The sequence below is a fragment of the Neofelis nebulosa genome, chromosome 9, assembly GCF_028018385.1.
Source record: "Neofelis nebulosa isolate mNeoNeb1 chromosome 9, mNeoNeb1.pri, whole genome shotgun sequence".
Taxonomy (NCBI): domain Eukaryota; kingdom Metazoa; phylum Chordata; class Mammalia; order Carnivora; family Felidae; genus Neofelis; species Neofelis nebulosa.
The window spans coordinates 68,259,842-68,280,715 of NC_080790.1; the positions used below are offsets into that span (position 1 = coordinate 68,259,842).

General features: G+C 37.6%; 2 protein-coding genes across 4 annotated transcripts in view; one reads left to right on the forward strand and one right to left on the reverse strand.

Moving 5' to 3' along the window:
- ASB3 (ankyrin repeat and SOCS box containing 3) overlaps window positions 1-20,874 on the forward strand; it is a 116,249-nt gene that overhangs the window by 5,093 nt on the left and 90,282 nt on the right. The window lies entirely within an intron of this gene.
- CHAC2 (ChaC glutathione specific gamma-glutamylcyclotransferase 2) lies at window positions 11,630-20,183 on the reverse strand. Of its 2 annotated transcripts, XM_058684121.1 has the most exons (3): window positions 19,443-20,180; window positions 14,740-14,775; window positions 11,680-12,680 (listed from the first exon to the last, which is right to left on the reverse strand). In XM_058684121.1, exons 1-3 carry the CDS (start codon window positions 19,575-19,577, stop codon window positions 12,297-12,299), a joined length of 555 nt encoding a protein of 184 aa, XP_058540104.1. In that variant the 5' UTR covers window positions 19,578-20,180; the 3' UTR covers window positions 11,680-12,296. The 2 variants fall into 2 exon arrangements, with proteins under 2 accessions (XP_058540105.1, XP_058540104.1); XM_058684122.1 differs by lacking the exon at window positions 14,740-14,775 and having other exon boundaries at window positions 11,630-12,680; window positions 19,443-20,183.

A 20,874-nucleotide genomic window follows, 5' to 3' on the forward strand; every position in this document is an offset into this window, starting at 1 on the left:
TCTTGGCATTTGTATTGGACCTTCACAGATGGTAGGATTTGGATTTATAGAGCTTGGGAAAGGCCTATTCTAAGTGGAAAGAACATGAGCCCAAGACCTATTGAGATCAAAAGTAATTTGGTTTGACTACAGGAAAGAAGCTTGGGAATGACATAAGGAGTTTAATATGTGTCAAGGGTGACATTTTACCCTGGTGGGAAAAGGATTTAAAAAAAAAAAAATGATTTAATTTGAGAGAGAAAGTGTGTGTGCTCAAGCAGGGAAGGGGCTGAGAGAGAGAGAGAGAAGGAGAGAGAGAATCCCAAGCAGGCTCTGCGCTGTCAGCACAGAGCCTGATTTAGGACTTGAGCTCACGAACCATGAGATCCTGACTTGAGCCAAGATTAAGAGTTGGATGCTTAACTAACTGAGCCACCCAGGTGCCCCAAAAGGATGTTTTAACTAATAAATACTGTGAGTATAATTTGCTATCCACATATAAGAAAACCACTAGATCCCTTCTTCACAAAATACACAAAAAGTAAATTGTAAAGGGGTTTAAGATATGTATCTATATGAAGAAATTAGGAGAATATTTATGTAACTGGAGTAGAGATGACATTTTTTTTGTAAGATAGGAAATCCAGATACTATAGAAGGAAAGATAGACCTGCTATAATAAATGTCTTAAAATTAGTAATTTCTGTTAAAATTATGCAAACCTTTGGCTTAGTGATTTTATTTTTTGAATTTTCTCCTTTAAAACAAAAGCCCTAGGGTGCCTGGGTAGCTCAGTTGGTTAAGTGTCCGACTCTTGATCTTGGCTGAGGTCATAATCTTGAGGTTCATGATATTGAGTCCCACCTTGGGCTGTGCTCTGACAGCGCGAAGCCTGCTTGGGATTCTCTATCTCCACTCTTCCCCCACTCCTTCTCTGTGTTCTTTCTCTGTCTCAAAAGTAAACTTAAAATATTTTTAAAAACAAAAGCCTTGATACATAAGGATGTATGTACAAAGGTATTCATTGTGGTATTATCTATAATGGCAAAAAAACCTCTGGATATCTGAATTCCCACCATTAAGGCTATGGCTGAATAAATGATTATATACAAACTTTATGCAACTGAATAGTGAGGGGCGCCTGGGTGGCTCAGTTGGTTAAGTGTCTGTCTTCGGCTGAGATTGTGATCTCATGGTTCGTAGGTTTGAGCCCCATGTCAGGCTCTGTGCTGACAGCTCAGAGCCTGGAGCCAGCTTCAGATTCTGTGTCTTCTTCTCTCTCTGCCCATTTCCTGTTCACATTCTATCTCTCTCTCAAAAATAAATGTTAAAAGATTTTTATAAAAAAATAGCGAGGTGTTAGGAGCAGAGGCTCTATTACCTAACCATATGTCTGACCTTGGGAATGTTACTTAACCTCTTCAGAACTCTGTTTTCTTATCCTTCTTTTTTATTATTATTATTTAAAAAAAATTTTTTTTAACGTTTATTTTTGAGACAGAGAGAGACAGAGCATCAACAGGGGAGGGGCAGAGAGAGAGGGAGACACAGAATCTGAAACAGGCTCCAGGCTCTGAGCAGTCAGCACAGAGCCCGACGCGGGGCTTGAACTCACAGACCGTGAGATACATGACCTGAGCCGAAGTCGGACACTTAACCGACCGAGCCACCCAGGTGCCCCTGTTTTCTTATCCTTCTGATGGAGAAAATAAGTAGTAAGATGTAAGAACTAATGATGATTCAGTTTTATTATATATTCTGTTCATGTAACAGATGTTGTGTCCAGGCTCTATTTTTTTTTTTTTATTTTTTTATTAAAAAAATTTTTTTTGTTTAATGTTTATTTATTTTTGAGACAGAGAGCGAGGGTCAGAGAGAGAGGGAGATACAGAATCGAAGCAGGCTCCAGGCTCTGAGCTGAAGTTGGACGCCCAACCGACGGAGCCACCCAGGCGCCCCCAGGCTCTATTTTAATAAGCACTTTATATTAACTTATTTGACTTATTCCTCATAATAACCCAAAAAGTAGGTTTTATTGTTTTCCCCATATTACTGATGAGGAAACTGTGATACAAGTTAATACTATATTCTAATATAATTTACACATACAAAATTATATATTTATGCCACGCTGTAAACAATGCTATAATAAAACTATAAATTTTTTTTAGTTGAAATTTTTATGAATCACAAATGAGAAACAGACAGTTGGGCTTTGAGTTAAAAGTTACCCCAGATCTCTTGTTTCTCATTTAGACATAAAAAAGGGCAAAACCAGTAAAAACAACGACATTTGCTCAGCTGAACAGCTGGTGTGCAGTCTGAGGTTGTGTAGCACTAATTACTCCAGAGGCTGCCGAAGAAGGTAATTGCCCTTTTCTCTTCATTTTCAATACTGATTTTTTCTCCTTCAATTCCTTCTTTGAATATAATTTATTCTGCAGTAATAAGAAAGAAGACATAGGAGAACTGGGATGCACATTTTGGGAAAGATAAAGGAAAAGAAAAGCTTTTGGTTTTTAGACATTTTTTGGTTAAAATATAACACACACAGGTGACAATACCAGCAAATACACAGGTGCAGATGTGAATATTGTATTTGTTTCTTAGGCACAGGAGGAAAAAAGGAGAGTGGAAATTTGATTTCAAGCTAGCATGATTCTTTTTTTAATCCCATGCTTTATATTTTTAAGTTTTTACTAAGAATTTTCTGTAAAAATGAATTAAAAAAAATTTTTTTTAAGTTTATTTATTTTGATGGTGGGGGGGAAAGGGCAGCGATACGGGGAAAGAGAATCCCAAGCTGGCTCTACAGTGTAGAACTGGATGCAGGGCTTGATCTCACACAGTGTGAGAGCTGAAATCAGGAGTCGAATGCTTAACCAACTGGGAGCCACCCAGATGTCCTGTACAAGAATGAATTTTTAAAACTCCAAGTATACAGCAACAGCTGTGTACAATAATACCTATGTTGTATTCTCGCCAAGCCTAAGAAATAACCAAATCCAAAATGTGTCACCTTGGGGGCGCCTGGGTGGCGCAGTCGGTTAGGCGTCCGACTTCAGCCAGGTCACGATCTCGCGGTCCGTGAGTTCGAGCCCCGCGTTGGGCTCTGGGCTGATGGCTCGGAGCCTGGAGCCTGTTTCTGATTCTGTGTCTCCCTCTCTCTCTGCCCCTCCCCCGTTCATGCTCTGTCTCTCTCTGTCCCAAAAATAAATAAAAAATGTTGAAAAAAAAATTTTTTAAAAAAAACAAACAAACAAACAAAAAAAAACCAAAATGTGTCACCTTGAATAAGACCAATGGCCTGGATGTTGAAAAAAGTCAATGACTAAGAATGAAGAGACTCCTATATAACCTAAGATGTATACTACTATCATATCTTAGAAAAATAACGATTTCAATTTTTACTGTTTATTTACCTTTATTCCCTTTCCAGTCAAAGTTCATGGCTTGTGTTTGATTGTTGTCTTAAAGTCTACCATAGCAGCCCCCCTTTGCCGTATATTTTAGGGCACACTATTGTTTTTTGTTCTACTATGAAAGAAAGTAACTGCTGCCACTTAAACTTATGATGTGCTGTCTAGTTTCAGGTGTACTTCAGTTGCCCAATATTTTTTTAATGTTTATTTATTTATTTTTGAGAGAGAGAGAGAGAGAGAGTGAGTGTCTGAGCAGGGGAGGGGCACAGAGAGGGGGACAGAGGACCTGAAGTCGGCTCCTCACTGATCAGAGAGCCTGATGTGGGGCTCGAACTCATGAACTGCGAGCCCAGGACCTGAGCCGAAGTCAGAGGCTCAACCGACAGAGCCACCCAGGCACCCCTCTAGTTGCTCATTTTTCATGGTTGCAGTGTCTTTATGAACTTCTTTTAGGATAGCACTTATAAATTTTAAACATTTATCTTCTGTTCCCAGAAATAGCGGTACTTCCTTCAGGTTAGTTGTTTATTTTCATCCTTTTCTCTTGTGCCTTTGCTTTTCCTTAAAAAAAAAGAAAAAAAAAGATTCTTGAGCTCTTTGTAAATGAGCATGGTATTAATTGCTGGGCCTCACTTTAGGGTCCATGGATGAAATGCAGGAAAAGAGCTGCTTCTCCCCTGTCTGCCTCTAGCCTATGGCCAAATAAGGAAGGCTTTGTTGGGGAGTATGAGGATGCTCTAATGCTTTCAGGGTAGATTGCTCAATTAAGAAAAACAAATGTGGTTTTAGCTAGAAACAACACAGTTGCTGATAGACTTTCTTTGTGTAAAGGAATGGGGTAAGAGGTTTGGCTTGGCTGTTCCATATACATATTTTAATCATCCTGATTTTAATCCTACAGCCCCCTCCTTTCTATTCCTGTTTTCATGTTTGGTAGTTCTCCAGGTTCTGCTGCCAGGAATGGCTTCTCCATGGGTGCAGCTTCTTGTGCCTGTGTGCATGTTCTAGATTGCAGTTTTTTTCTGCACTGGCTTAATCCCCAATATAATCCCATCTACTTTTTCTCTTCTGGAATGAATGAATACATTTTAGTGGAATTTTGATAGAAGTGGAGGAAAATTAATGTCCTTAGTTTATCTCACACAGAGTAGATAATTCATAGATAATTGTTGAATAAATCGATTAATGCTGTTGAGAAAACTTGGCAAAGCATACTTTTGTCTAAGTTAAAAAAATTATGGCTGTAGGATATGGATAATTAAATGAATCCTTTTCTTTTTTTTTTTATCCTTTAATTGATTCTATTTTAGGAGGAAATCTCATTGAAGTTAAAACACCAGTGGAGGTACAAAATGAGAAAGCTGCCATCTCTCACGATTTTCTAAAAAATTAAAGCCCTTAATTTCATTTTGTTCCTTTTTAGTGTTTAGCATAGTGCCTGGCATGTTGTAAGTATTCAATAAATGATAGTTATTATTATTATGTTTGTTTAACTCAAACTCTTTTTGTCTCTCATTTTCATCATCCAAGAAAATGGGGATTAATATATGTAAAATACCTGGAACAGATTTTGGCATATGTAGTATTTGCTACATAAGGTTAATTATCATTCTTTGATCCATGAACAACTGTTTATTTTTTTCTATGAGGCTTTCATTGATCTTAATTAGTTTTAATTAATAATGTGCCAGTCTGTATTCTGTTTGTATTAAAAAAAATTTTTTTTAATGTTTATTTATTTTTGAGAGAGACAGAGACAGAGCGTGAGCAGGGGAAGTGCAAAGAGTGAGAGGGAGATGCAGAATCTGAAGCAGGCTTCAGGCTCTGAGCTGTCAGCACAGAGCCTGATGCAGGGCTCGAACACGTGAACCATGAGATCATGACCTGAGCTGAAGTTGGATGCTTAACTGACAGAGCCACCCAGGCGCCCCTGTATTCTGCTTGTATTTTATGTCACAGCCTTTATGTTGAATTAAATTGACTTGCTTTTTTTTTTTTTTAAGTTTATGTATTTTGAGGTGTGGGGAGGAGGGCAGAGAGAGAGGAAGAGACAGAGAATACCAAACAGGCTCCCCACTGTCCCTACAGAGCCTGATGCAGAGCTGGAACTCAAAAACTGAGATCATGACCTGAGCTGAAATGGAGTCGGCCTTTTTACCGACTGAGCTACCTAGGCACCCCGTGGTTTGCTTGATTGTATGTCTCTCCACCAAATGTGGTTCTTTTTTTTTTTTTTTTAATGTTTATTTATTTATTTGAGAGAGAGAGAGAGAGAGACAGAGTGGGGGGGGGGGAGGGCAGAGAGAGAGAGATCACAAGCAGGGGAAGGGCAGAGAAAGAGGAAGATGCAGAATTTGAAGCAGGCTCCAGGCTCCAAGCTGTCAGTGCAGGGCTCGAACCCATGAGATCAGGACCTGACCTGAGCCAAAGTCGGATGCTTAACTGACTGAGCCACCCAGGTGCCCCACATTTGGTTCTTGATAGCTGGTAACTATCTTTTTTATTTTGGTAGTCTTGTTGCATCGTCAAGGCTTGCCACATAACATGAGTCCCTCATTTTTACTGGGTCTTAATTGATGAGGAGGATAGTGTGACTGGAGCATGGGGTAGGGTGTATTATTGGGAAGTGGAATGTGACAAATATGCTGATAACAGATTATAAATAGTTGAATAACAGATAAAAGAATTTGAAGTTTAGTATGCAGTGGAAGGCATTTTTGATTATTGATCAGGTTACTTTCCTATTTTACAAAGATAATTGAGTGCAGAGTAGAGAATGTATTGGAAAGAAGAAAAGAGATTAGAGGTTAAGTTAGAAGGTGGCTCCAGATATAAGGTGCCCCTACAATGAAATGTTATTCTCTTTTGGCCTTATTGATATCAGGTGCTTGCTTAGTAGTGTCTGGTGCATTAATCATAAAGGATGAAACTGAGATCTTTGAGTTAAATCAGGAAGGGATTATTGGAGACTTGAGACTACACTGATTATGTGAGCACAGCAAGAGTAAAAGGAGATTGGAGGGGCATTAAGAAAAGTTGATAAGGAAGTAGAATATGATAGTTAAAAAAAATTCTGTTACACACACAATGGAATATTACTCAGCCATAAAAAAGAATGAAATCCTGTCATTTGCAAGAATGTGGGAGCTAAAGAGTATTAAGCTAAGAAAATAAGTCAGAGAAAGACAAATATATGATTTCACTCATGTGGAATTTAAGAAATAAAACAGATGAACATAGTGGGGGAAAAAGAGAGGCAAACCAGGAAATAGACTCCTTACTCTACAGAACAAATTGAGAATTTTGGGAGGATTGGTGGCTGGGGGAATGGGTTAAATGGATGTTTAAGGAGGTGCTTAATGAGGATTAAGGAATGTACTTGTGATGAGCACTGTGTGTTGTATGGAAGTGATGAATCACTGAATTGTACACCTGAAACTACTGTTACACTATAGGTTAACTAATGGATTTAAATAAAAACTTGAAAAAAAAATTCTGTGAAGGATAGGAAAGTTGAAAGAATAAAGAAAATTACAGGGTCAAGTGGTGGTTTTTCCAGTTACAGAATGTGTGTATGTACGTTGTTAAAGTTTTATAAAGACAAGAAGGTTCAGTACAATTAAACCACCAAGAGATTAGTGCTAAACTACATAATATTTGAGAGACAGAAAGAGTGCAAATGGGAGAGGGGCAGAGGGAGCAGGAGACACAGTATCTGAAGCAGGCTTCAGACTCTGAGCTGTCAGCAAAGAGCCCGACATGGGGCTTGAACTCATGAACTGTGAAATCATGACTTGAGCCGAAGTTGGATGCTCAACAGACTAAGCCACCCACGTGCCCCAACTATATAATATTTTAGAAAGGGAAAATGAAATTTAAGAAGAATGAAAACACCCTGAAATTCACTAAAGCTTATTTTCATCATATAAACTTGACATACAGAATAATAATTTTAGTAGTTGTCTCTGGAGGAGTTAAAATTTAAAAATTACAAAATCATTCCACTAACTTTTGAGTTTTTAATAATATGCTTAGGGTGAATTTATTTTAAGCCTTTAGAAACGCATAAAAAGAGATTAAGAGCTGAATAAATACACAGAAAATATAGTCACAGTATTTCTGGTGAGAAAAGATAAGCATAATTGGAATATTTCATATGTAGATTTCTTTTAAGTTTATTTATTTTGAGAGAGAGTGCACGTGCATGCTCGTGTGGCAGGGGCAGAGGGAGAGAGAGAGATTGTCAGTTCAGAACCCAATGTAGGGCTCAAACTCAAGAACTGTGAGATCATGACCTGAGCTGAAATCAAGAGTCAGAGACTTAACCAACTGAGCCACCCAGGCACCCCTCATATGTAGATTTTTAACACATGATGAGGGGGAATTAAGAATTGTAAGTGCATGTATCATATGACTGAGTTTGAAAGAATCAGGGATGGTACATTATAGGAGTATGATGCATTGATATTCATAGCTGCTCCCAAGTTATAATTTAAAAGCTATGTATCCATGGAAAGGAGAAATCTAATAGAATGAAATGTTGACTATAAAATGTTTGAATAATATCTAATAGATCAAATATGGTTCTTAAATTATAGGCATGATTGATCTCATTATGAATCTCAAAGAGATACTAAAACCATGGTAATCTGAATATATAATATAAAGTAATATTAGGTAATACATATTATTACATCAGGTATTGTATAATGCTTCACACATGTTAAAATTAAATAAGCACCTTCAAAATGTAAAACAATCATTTCAGCTACTTTATTAGTTGAAAATGAAAAAAAATTCCTTTTTAAGATGAAATGCGTATCTGTAGACAATGGCCACATTTCAAAAATCAGTCTTTTTAAAAATTAAAAAAAATTTTTAATCTTTTTTTAAATGTTTATTTATTTTTGAAGGAGAGAGAGAGCATGAGCGGGGAAAGAGCAGAGAGAGAGAATCTGAAGCAGGCTCCAGGCTCTGAGCTGTCAGCACAGAGCCCGATGTGGGGCTTGAACTCACAAACTGTGAGATCATGACCTGAGCTGAAGTCAGACGCTTAACCAACTGAGCTACCCAGGTGCCCCTTTATTTTTTAATTTTTAAAAAGTTTTATTTATTTTGAGAGAGACAGAGCATGAGTGGGGTAGGGGCAGAGACAGAGAGAATCTCAAGCTAAGTTGTCAGTGCAGAACCTGATGTGGGGCTTGAACTCCTGAAACTGTGAAATTACCTGAGCCAAAATCAAGAGTTGGACATTTAGCCAACTGAGCCACCCAGGCACCCCAGTCTTTTTTTGTTTTAATGTTTGTTTGCTTATTTATTTGTTTTGTTTGTTTATTTATTTAGAGTACGTGTACAAGCAGGGGAAAGGCAGAGAGTGAGGAAGAATCCCACTCAGTGTCTGAGCTGTTAGCACAGAGCCCGATATGGGGCTTGAACTCCCAAAACTGAGATCATGACCTGAGCCTAGATCAAGAGTCAGGCACATAACTGACTGAACTGCTAAGGGTGCCCCTAAAATTGTTCTTTTGTACTTTCAAATATTCAAAGATGACATCATAACCTTTGTTTCCCTAAATGATAACTTTTTATCTGTGGAGGTGGTATTTAGATGGGATTTACCATTCTGGGTAGATTGAAGAGTGATTGTTGGAAACATAATAGTGGCCTACAGGAGTAGAAAGACCTACTTAAAAAAATCTCCATTAGAGATTTATATTAAGAGTTTCTTTGTTTCTTTTTTTTTTTTTTAAAAGAATTTAGTATGGCCTTTTTCTTTTCTTTTAAAAATTTTTTTTAATGTTTATTTTTTTGAGAGAGACAGAGTGTGAGCAGGCGCGGGGCAGAGAGAAAGGGAGACAGAATCCAGAACAGGCTCCAGGCTCTGAGCTGTCAGCACACAGCCCAACGCGGGGCTCAAACTCACAAACTGTGAGATCATGACCTGAGCTGAAGTTGGACGCTTAACCGACTGAGCTACCCAGGTGCCCCTTCTTTTTCTTTTTTAATGTTTATTGATTTTTGAGAGAGAGAGAGAGAGAGAGCAAGCAGGGGAGGAGCAGAGAGAGAGGGAGACACAGAATCCCAAGCAGGCTCCAGGCTCTGGGCTGTCAGCATAGAGCCTGACGTGGGGCTCGAACTCATGAAATGTGAGATCATGACCTGAGCCAAAGTCAGATGCTCGACCGACTGAGCCACCCAGGTGCCCCTAAAAGTTTCTTAATGTAGGGTTTACACTCATACTTCTCTTGAATTCCTAAAATTTGAGACCTAATATTTGTACTCTGAGGAAAGAGTCTTTGAGTTTTGTGTGTAATTAGCAAAGAATGAGAAAAAATGTCTCGAAAGTAAGACCCAAGGACTGTAAAGACAGACAGTTTTGCTAACAAAAGTTAGGTTTTAGGTAACTTGATACCTTTTCATTCCTGCTAACTTAGAGGCTTTAAACCCTAGCTTCTAACTCAGTACTATTTAACTTCTCCATTTTAGTCATGTTTCTCCCTATCCCAGGAAAATTAACATCCCTTATTTCTGAGCTCTTTGGAATATGGCTTCCCTATAAATGCTGATGGCATATCATATTTATAGTTACATATTTTCTAACTTGTGACTGAAAGCCTAGAAAGACAACAAATGGGCATCCCAAAGTTACCCCTTGCTCTTTATATTCTGTAACAATTATATATTAAATGGTAGAAGAATCACTTTGGGGAGGTCACACACTCTTTTGGACTTAGGTTTGTTTGTAAAATGAAAGGCTTTTTATCATTGAATTCACCTATGTGGGTCTTGGATAGGCTCATTATATTTGTGGGAATCTATATACATCTATAAAAATGAACTTTAACGGGATGCCTGGGTGGCTCAGTCGGTTGAACGTCTGATTTTTGATTTCGGCTCCATGATCCCAGGGTCATGGGATCGAGCCCTGTGTCGGACTCCTCGCTGAGTGTGAAGCCTGCTTAAGATTCATTCTTTATCTCCCTTTGCCCCTCTCCCCCACTTGCATGTGCTCTCTCTCAAATTAAAAAAGATTCAGACTTAAAAAAAAATCAACATCTTTATGTAACAAGGTACCTATTTCATTATATAAAAACAGTTAATCTTGTTTACCTCCTGGAAAAAAGATGCTGTATAGTAAAGATGGTGAAGTTCAGGTGGGTTTTTAAATATATCATAGAAAGATCTAGTGCTTTTAGAGTGAGAGAGAGACCTGGATTTCTGCTACTTAACAGATAAGTAACTGCAGGATAGTATGGAAACAAGCTCAGAGGAGTTACCCAGAAAATGCTTCCATATGTAAAGTGCCCAGCATATCCTTATGAGATGATCATTAATGTTAATGATCATTAATATTAAGTACCTTGTTTTACAGGACAAGTGAAATGCTTTCTAGAAAACTAATAATGAAAATGTTGGGAAAATATTTAAAATAGTTATAGAGCTGAGTAAATTACTAAGTTAGGTGTTACTAAATAGAAAAACATGGAAAGGGCTACTTCCCCTGCTATGTAGGACAACTTTATTTAATGTGAAACTTTTCTGCCCCTGCCCTGCTTGCTATCTCTCAAAAATAAATAAACACTAAAAAAAAAAAAAAAGAAGAAGAAAGAAAGAATCTTGATTAGGGGCACCTGGCTGGCTCAGTCAGAAGAGTGTGTGATTCTTTATCTTGAGGTCGTGAATTCAAGCCCCATGTTGGGTGTAGAGATTACTTAAAAATAAAGTCTTAAAAAAAAAAAAAAAAAGAAAAAATAATCTTCATTAGAATCAAGATCAATTCTACATGAGTTAATCTTATACATTTTAAAAAACTACAATTCTTTTTTCTTTCATGTGTATTTTGAGAGAGAAAGAACGCACAAGTGAGCAGAGGAGGGACAGAGAGAGACAGAATCCCAAGGAGGCTCTGCGCTGTCAGCACAGAGCTGGACACAGGGCTCCATCTCACGAACCATGAGATCATGACCTGAGCCAAGATCAAGAGTTGGATGCTTAACCTACTGAGCCACCCAGGTGCCCCTAAAAAACTATAATTCTAAAAGTCATTTCAAGCACTAAACTTTCATTATATATATGGTTGTGTTAATTTGTAATATCAGAATGGCCATCTATCTTTTTTTCAAGTTTCACTGTAAGATTAATACAAAGTGAGTGAATGATAGACTACATTTCATCATTTCGTGGATGTGATTGGTACATTGTAAGTTGTGCTTTTTTTTAGCGGAATGTTTTTTTCATTCTAGTAAAATGCATTTATTCAAAAAAGAAGTATAGTACATTATAATTCTAAGGAAATTTTTATATTAAAAATGCCAGTCTTTTTGATTTAAATTGGAAAGGGTCTTATATAATACCTGAACAAGGAAATTCACAATCAAGGTTGAAATCTTGTCTATATTACCATATATTTCTAATTATACATTATTTTAAGATTATATATTCTAAACCATGGTTACAGAATTACTGTACAGAAATATATTGAAGGTATTATCTTTTGGTTTAATTCTCTACAACTTGAAAATAGAATTGTGACATGAAATGACACAATTATTTTTACTCTGAAAATAACAAGCTCTGAACTTCATCCTTCATTGTACTTTTCTAAAGAACTCACTTCTTATGAGCAAGTGTTCAATATTATTTAGCTAGGAAACCATTATATTATTAAAACTTGAATTTTTCTTTAACTCTATCCCAGTATTTTAAATATTTATGTGTTTTAGGATATGTGCAATTAAACCACACATTTGATCATAGCTTGAATAATACAACATTAAAAATAAATAAGATCTTCAAGTAAACAAACATGTTTCCAAATCATATTGCCAGTGTACATGAACCTATTCTCTGAGGACTAAAAGCTCTGCTTGTTTGAAAAAGTCAATGATTAGGTCTTTATAAGCAATTGAGGTTCTGTTTTCCTTCTAAACGTTCCTTCACTAATTTTTCCAAAGAGAAAAGATGCTCATCTGCATCTTCTGGCACAATGTTCCTAATAGAATTTGCAAGTTCAAAAAGATATTCTGTATTTTTTCCACTTGGACCAGCTGCATTAAAAATTTGTTCAGCAATGTCTTCCAGAGGTGCAGGACCAAGATAATTAGGATTATCACATGTTCCAATATATAGCAACACATTAAATGGTTTTGTTGTGGGATCTTTTGGATAAAAAATGACTGTTGTGGTCCTGTAGCCTCCTTTCTCTCTGAAGTCAAGGTATGCTTTTACTTCTTCTTCTTTTCCTACTGGCAGTCTGTAAGCAACACCCCATACACAACCCTGTTGAAAAATGAAAAGAACGTATTATTTAGAATTTACAGGGCTAAAATAGGTGAAGATATGTTATGCTCTAAGAAAATAGCTGTATATTCTTAGAAGTCAGTGTAGTTTTGATTCACTTAAAGTGCACTGAGGGGTGCTGGGATGGCTCAGTGGTTAAGCATCCGACTTCGGCTCAGGTCATGACCTTACGGTTTGGCCCCACATTGGGCTCCGCGCTGAGCGCCCAGAGCCTGCTTTGGATTCTGTGTCTCTCTCTCTGCCCCTCCACTGCTCACACACTGTCTTTCTCTCTCTCTCTCTCTCTCTCTCTCTCTCTGTCGGTCTCAAAAATAAACATTAATTTCTTTTTTTTTAAAAGCACACTGGGAGGTACAAACTAAACAATAAAGGAAATCAGCATTTTAAATTCTTCAGTCTGAATAAATAATTTCTTGCACACTAGGATATTTATCATTGTTTAAGTTTTAAAAATCGTATCTTTTAACTAGTGGGACTGAAAAAAAATCAGGTGTTCATTTGGTCATTAAACACAGTTCTAAAGTTTTAAATCCTTAAACATTTCACTGATGGTACAGGACGGTAGTTTCCAAACTGCTTTATGGAGTGTTGTAGCCACTTGGGAGCCTACCTTTGGGGATGTTAAGTGCTGGGTGCTGTCTGGGAGGGCTTTGATACACCAACTTACTTTAGCTAAAACTGAGCGTCACTTATCTTTTTACCGGCTGTTTCCTTATTTACAGAAAGGGGTCTTTGTTTTAAAAGGTCTGTAAGAAAGCAATCAACTACTGAAGGCCACAGCAAGTTCATTTTATTCATTTTTTTCACTGCAGGAGCTTTCAAATATCCTTTGTAAATAATTCCATGCAGAATACTAAATGGCAGTCTCTTTTGTTGAGAGCCCATGAACAAAGTGTCAGTAAAAAAACTGGCTGCAGAGGTTTTTTGGTTTGTTTTTTAGTGTTAATAAAATATCTGATATAAACAGGATTTATTTATAGTTTGTAGTTATAGATTATCTAGTTTTTTCACAACCTTTAATTACTGGCTTTAATTATTAAACTCTAGGTTGCTAAGTATCTTCTTGAGTGAATTTTTTTTTAATGTTTATTTTTGAGAGAGTGCAAGCTGGGAAGGGTCAGAGAGAGGGGGACAGAGGATCCGAAGTGGGCTCTGCACTGACAGGCCAACAGCTAGCCCAGTGTGGGGCTCGAACTCGGGAACGGTGAGATCATAACCTGAGCCAAAGTTGGATGCTCAACCGACTGAGCCATCCGGTGCCCTGTTCTTGAGTCAGTTTAACATTCTGTAGAAACAAAGTGCCGTTTATTGACTTTAATTAAGAGTTACAGTTACCAGTTTGAAGCCATTTTTATAGATGCTTTTCCTAATGTAAATTATGAAAGCATTTCATTATTTCACCATTATTCATTTCCTGTTGATAGCTGCTTGACTTTTGTATATCAAAGTCATTTCCAAAGTTAAATTTTTACCTTCACACTATGAACGTCCAAATCTATACCTCAATGAAATGATTGAAAATATTTAAGAAACAGAGGACTATCAGGTAAATACGTTTTCTAGTGCCCCAAAACTGTTTAAAAACCTGTTGTGCTACTAAAAAATTAGGCAAGAAAGAAAGTGGTAACTCCTGACAGGGAGAGAGAATTTTTGCTGAGAATAGTATACTCCTAGCAAATACGAGAGTTTCAATGGTTCCACTTGATGTGGCAAGTATGGCCAAGTGTGCCTCAGTGGCAGTATGGCTGTCTGAGGCCTAGGGCCATTAATGCCAAATTCTTAGTCAATAAACTCAAGAAAAAAAAAAAAAAGACTACATGCCATTTGGTTTTATTTTGTTGTCTACCGGGCATTCTGCATTCCAGCTTTTCCCAACAGTTAAAAAGAAACACAATAAATACAGAGAGGAATTCTAGACCTACTGTTCAAGCTGTCTGTGATGACTGTTAATAAAATTCCATTGATTATTAAAACTGAGAAACATCTCAACATTTTATATGATTAAAGACTACACAAAAAAAGAACAATAATACCATACCCCAGGATCTTCAACAAGAGTCACAACTCTTCCAGGCTGTTTTAAAAAAAGTAAAAAAAAAAAAAATTTTTTTTTTTCTGAATCAAAGTTTATCAACTAACTGAGCATTACCAATTTATTGTTGACATGGAATATTTTAATTGTTCATACTAAACACCTCCATAAAGTACTCATTTTTATGATAAATTTTCAAGTGAATTAAGAATATACATTATCCAAAGTATCTTGACTTTTCTAAAAGATTCTCTTCAATTTATGTATATTAGCTATATTATATTCACTTAAAAAATGGATATATTAAAAAAAATACCTGTGACTAAGGCTCATGTAAAATGAAAGACAAAGGAAGAAGCAATTATAAAAGTTCTGATCAGATTGCTATAGTTTTATTAGGGAACAAAACATGCTCTTCCAGAGTGCTTTCCTATAATAGGGAAGTAGCCCTCAAACTTTAGTGTAGATCACAATTACATGGAGGGTTGATAAACACACTGCTTATGTACAGTCCCAGAGTTAATGATCCTGTAGATTTGGAGCTGTTTGAGAATTTGCCTTTTTTTTTTTTTTAAGTACACTTCCTACCTGGTGCCAAAGGCTATGTATCTACTGACATGTTAGCATCATTAGTGAGAATGCTGAATTCTAAGCCACATTTTAACATATTTATTTGCCCATTGTCTGACACACAGGGAGCATAAATAATTCAGGTATTTGTGTCATCTTCATTACTATTTCCTTCTGGTCTTTGTCCATTTGTATAGACAATTTGTAATCACGGAAAACATGGGATTTGGGATTATGTTTCTTATTTAATTTAATTACATTTTCCTGTTAGTGTTATCATATGTTTTAATAGTTGCATAATATTGTATCATCAATGAGCTATAATTTAAACATTCCTGTGTTGTTGGGCATTTAGATTTCACCTTTTTTCTATTTAAGATAATGCTATAATGAGGACACATATCTTGGTGTGGGTTATGTAGGCACTTCCATATTACTTTCAATTTCAAGATGAATTAGGAGCTATTTATTGACTACTTAGTGTGTGTTGTAGAGAAGATAAAACCTTAATTCTTGCTTTCAAGAGCTTATGTTATAATTCTGGAACACAAACTTAACACATGAAACAGGTAGAGAACACTTAAGGGCTAAGATGTATGGTATGAAGGCAATTAAGAATTTTGAGTCTTGGGTGGTCAGAAAGGAAAACAAAATTCTGGCAAAAGGGCATGATTTACAAGTGCAGGCCTAGAGGCAAGACTACACCAGGCTAAATGTTTGACTAGTAGAGGGTCCCACCTGGAGAGATGATTCAGAAAGATAATTGGAGAAATAGGATAGTCAGATTTGAAGAGCCAGAGTGGAGGTGAAATTAGGGGACAGTGGAAAATAAGAAGCCACTGAAGTTTGGGAGAAATAGGAAATTAGGAGCTACTGCAGCACTTGACTAGTAGCTGACTGGCATGACAAAAGGTGTTTGGGGAAGATGAGTGGTAAAGTGTATATAGTATGGTTAGAGTGGGAAGAAGGTAGACCCTCAGTAAGAAATGTTCGTGGTCCTGGTGACAAGTTCTGCACTCCACCTTTCCTTGTCTCCCCTTGTATCCAGCTGTCACCAATTACTGGTAACTGTCTGTTGAATCTTTTTCTGTATGTTATTCCTCTGTATCCTTCATTTGCTTCCTTAGACCTTGCTGCCTGCCTCTAGTTTTGTTTACCTCTAGTCTATTCTCTACTTGGCAGTGGAATGACTTTCTAGTGCAAAAATTGGGTCACTCCTGTGCTTTGAATTTTTTCAGGGTTTTAAAATTCTACAGGATAAAACTAAAAGTTCTCAGCATGATTTAACTACAACCCTTATTTCTTACCACTTTTTCCCTCAATCTGTACTGATTTATTTATAACTTTTACAAACATTCGTATCTTTGGATATACCAGTGCTCAGTATAAAATGCCCTTGCTTTTCTGTCTCTGGGATATCCTCCTGCACTACATCCATAAAGGCTTGCTTGGCTGACTCCTCAGGTGACTTTGCAGCAGATTTTTCTCCTAAACTGTGATTTTCCCTTTTATTCACTTCCCTGTGGCACTTGTCAGGTATTGTTTGCATAGCTGTCTCCTAAGTGCTCAGTAGTAATTGTTGAAAGGGGAAGGAGTGGTAGAAAAGTCCTGGACTTAGGTGGTGGCAGCTGAAACAGAAAACAAGAGTACATAGGGACTCATTTTAAGGGGAATATAAAGGACTCCCTGTGACAGCTTATGGAACAGACATGGACTCTTGGCACTACTGAAAATTTACTTGGAAACATTTTCTAAAATTTATGTTCTTAGTCTCTAAAATACATATATATTATTGAGAAGCAATGTATATTTGTAAGTCACATGAAAGGCTTTTGGGGGGACTGAAACTAAAGTAGGGGTCTTTTAAGCTGAGTGGTTTGGAGGATATTGTGAAATGAGTCATTATAGATGCTTTCATTGAGTAATGAGTAATTTTTCTGATCTAGATCTAGAAAAGTTAGAGATTTAGTATATGTTCATGACTATCTCGTGTTAAAATGTTTCTTTTTGAAATTGAAATATATTCTCTCTGCTGTGAAAAATTTTTCACATTTAAATAAATCCTTAATTTGGGTGAGACAGTGCCAGTTTTTTTATATATAAATGAGATGCTTAATAAAACTTAGGAAGATATTAAAGTTTAATGAAGCTAAAAAGAAACCATAATTGAAGTAGGTTTGGTATTTTTCCCACAAATGTCACATCGCAGCATGTGTAAATGAGCCTAACATTTGTTTAATAATATCACATTTCATATGTAATGATGACTAACTTACTAGGAGCATATGTTGCTATAAAAAACATAGTCCTATAAAACATCCACATCATTCTTCTAATTTGCTGGATATCTTTGTAGCCTTTTGTATTTATATAAGGCTGGTGATCCATTGTAATAAAAAATATTAAAATAATATTCTTTCCAGTTTTAACAAAATAGTATACTTAAAAAAATACTTAGAGTTTCCTTTAATTTGCTATGATGTATTCTTTAACTAAAAGTAAGTGTAAAACTATTAGCCATTGCAGTCCCCCTGTACCCCAACTTACCTGCCCTATATTTTAGTAAATTTAAGTAAAAAGATACTGGCTTTTATAGCTCCTTTCTTCTTTTAAAGAATCATGAGCTGTTGTATTGACTTGACAACTTCTTATTGTTCTGTTCCAACAGTGTACATATCTCAATATGCTATATAACAAACACATATGTTTTGATTGAAACTAGAATAGTAAAATATGCTATCAAAACATTTGTAAGCATTTAATACTTCGTCATTAAAATTGGAGCCTTTCTTTCTTCAGAATAGAAATTTTAAGTGTTCGTATCTGACAACTCAAAAGGCATTTTATTTTACTTCACTTAGAAGTTTTATTTAACTCTTTAAAGTCTTAGACATTGTTTTATAATATATATATTTTTTAAGATTTTATTTTTAAGTAATCTCTACACCCAGTGTGGGGCTTGAACTTAAAACCCTGAGATCCAGTTGCATGCTCTACCGACTGAGCCAGGCACCCCTCTTTTATAATAGTCTAGAAGAAATTTTGGACATGAAGCTCCTGTTGGCTTACAAATGTGCATTTGTCCTAAGTCACTACCGTTTTCCAGTCATCTGCCTACCATATTGTGTTTTGGGGCCAATATTAATTTCTCTTTAAAAAACAGTAATCAAGCTCATACATAGCTCTGAGTACTTTAGAGAACATACAAACAATAAAAAATTTTGTGCACTTCCAAAAGTTAGAAGGTTAAGTAAACCAAGTACAGTATTTAAGTTATCCAAATTGTTACCCACAACCTTGTTTTCCTTGTGGATTGGTTGTTTTGCAGCCAATACAAGGCTGAGCTGCTACTAGTTTTCCAGCACACATATATTGGGATGAAAGTCTTCTAATGACTGAAAAATAGATCAAGGAACTTACATTTCACATTTATAATTTAGAGGAGAAACGTGGAGAAATAAAGATTAAAATAATGCTGGACACAGTAATGGGCACTGTGTTACTCAAGTAACAAACCGAGAACTCAAATATTTAACTTCGCCGATACCTGACAACCGAAGGAAGTGATCACGGTAAGCTCCTTAACAACCGGAGATAATTTTGGAAACTAGTTTCTAAGTGACCTTAGATGTCATAAAATAAAACCTTTGGAAATAATATGCTTGTTTAAACTTAAACCAATGAAAGTCTGCCAGAAAGCAGAAATGCCAACAAATTTAATTGCTAAAAAGCTAAAGCTGAATGTGCAGGTTGATTTTAGTATTCAACTCCGTGGTGAAACGGAGATTGATTTTCCCGCCGTTTTTTTTTTTTTTAAATGGCAGAGGTCGCTCACAGATGGGGCTTCCTGCCAGCCCATCAGCCTTGGGCGAGCTTGTGTGCCTTTGACCCTGTTTCTTGCTTTCCCAAGAAACTAACCATCAGCGTCTCAAGAGGCTTCGGAAGTAGTGCCCTTGGTTTGGGAGAGAAGTAGAGGACAGATGGAGAGAAAGGTGCACAGATGTAACAGCATTATTCCTAACTTTCTTGCTCGGTCATCGTAAATGTTGGGGTGGAGGTCCAGCAGAGTTGGACCGCGAGTTGGGTGGGAAGCGGCGCTCCGAAGGCAGTTAAGGGTGGGGGGCTGACTGGCGCCTCACCTTGCCCGGGACCCCGCGGTGGTCGGTGCTCCCCTGCCAGAAGCGCCTGTTGTAGCCTGTGATGTATCCAACCAACTTGTCCTGATAGGGGAAGTCCACTTTCCAGATCAGGGACCCGTAACCAAAAACCCACATCCTTTCCCTTGCTCTTCCGCTGTGACGGCGGTCAACCCTCAGCTCTGGTGTCTGGGGTGCCGGCACCAGCGGGAACAGCAGCCTCGCAGACGCTAGTAACCGGCTGCGAGGGCGCAGGCGCAATGGCCACGCTGCGCAAAGCACACTGGGACGTGTAGTTCGAGGGATGTATTCCGACCTCGTCAGTCAACGTTATTCTGTTTCCTTGCTTGGGGTATCAAGAACGATTGACCTTCGGTTCGCTAAGCAGTGGGTTCTTTTTCAGCCTCTGTAAGTCACCCTAACCTCCTGTTGCGCATGTGCACTGGACTACAATACCCACAATCCCTTTATGGGATTTGTGGCTCAGAGGTTGGAACTGTGTGCTGTTTTCGAACGCATTCAAGGAGAAGCGGAAGGGCAGAGTCGCGCCTGGTGTCGCGGCCGGTGTGGTGTAGATAACGGGGAAGAGACCTACAGGCACCGCGGTTGTGTCACGTAGGAAGACATTTTGTTCTGCTTTGGAATTGGGTTTTTGTCCATTTAACAGCAGCCAGAGGAGCGCAAGTTGTGAATGCCGTATTTGACTTTACACCTAAGAAACTCACCTTTCTCATAAAAGCGGGAAGTTTACGAGAGAAGTTTTACGCCTGCGGAAGAGCTACTAGTGCTTCAGCTCGTATCAATTTTACGCGCTAAACGACCTTATTTATCTTTAGCATTATCAGCAGCTCAGAAAAGGTTAGGCGAAGGTTTTTGCCTTATGTACAGGCTGTAGTAGCGGTATGTGGAACCTGAAATTGTGTACAGAATTTGGGTTCTGTGCATTCTGGGGAGAAGCTTTATAGCTTTCATGAGTTTCTCCAGCAGGTGAAGATCCTAAAAAAATGGTAAGGTCTGCAGCCTAGCGCCACTGCTCCAAAATATTGTTTAGGAGGCGCACTCAGACTATCATGCTGTGTTTCTGTATGTGAAAATAGAAGCCTTAGCAAATCCTTGTTTCTTGAGATTTTTTTTTTTAATGTTTATTTTTTTGAGAGAGAAGAGCGAGCGTGTGGGAGAGCGGCAGAGAGAGAGAGAGAGAGGGAGACACAGAATCTGAAGCAGGTTCCATGCTGTCAGCACAGAGCTGGAAGCGGGGCTAGAACCCACAAACTGCGCTGTCATGACCTTAGCTGAAGTCAGATGGTTCACCAGCTGAACCACCCAGTCACCCCTTTCTTGAGGATTTCTATTTCATCGTCCTTAGCTATATAAAAGAATACTAAGACACCCGGGTTCAGAGTATTATTTGAAGTGTTAAGAAACCAGCAAGAAA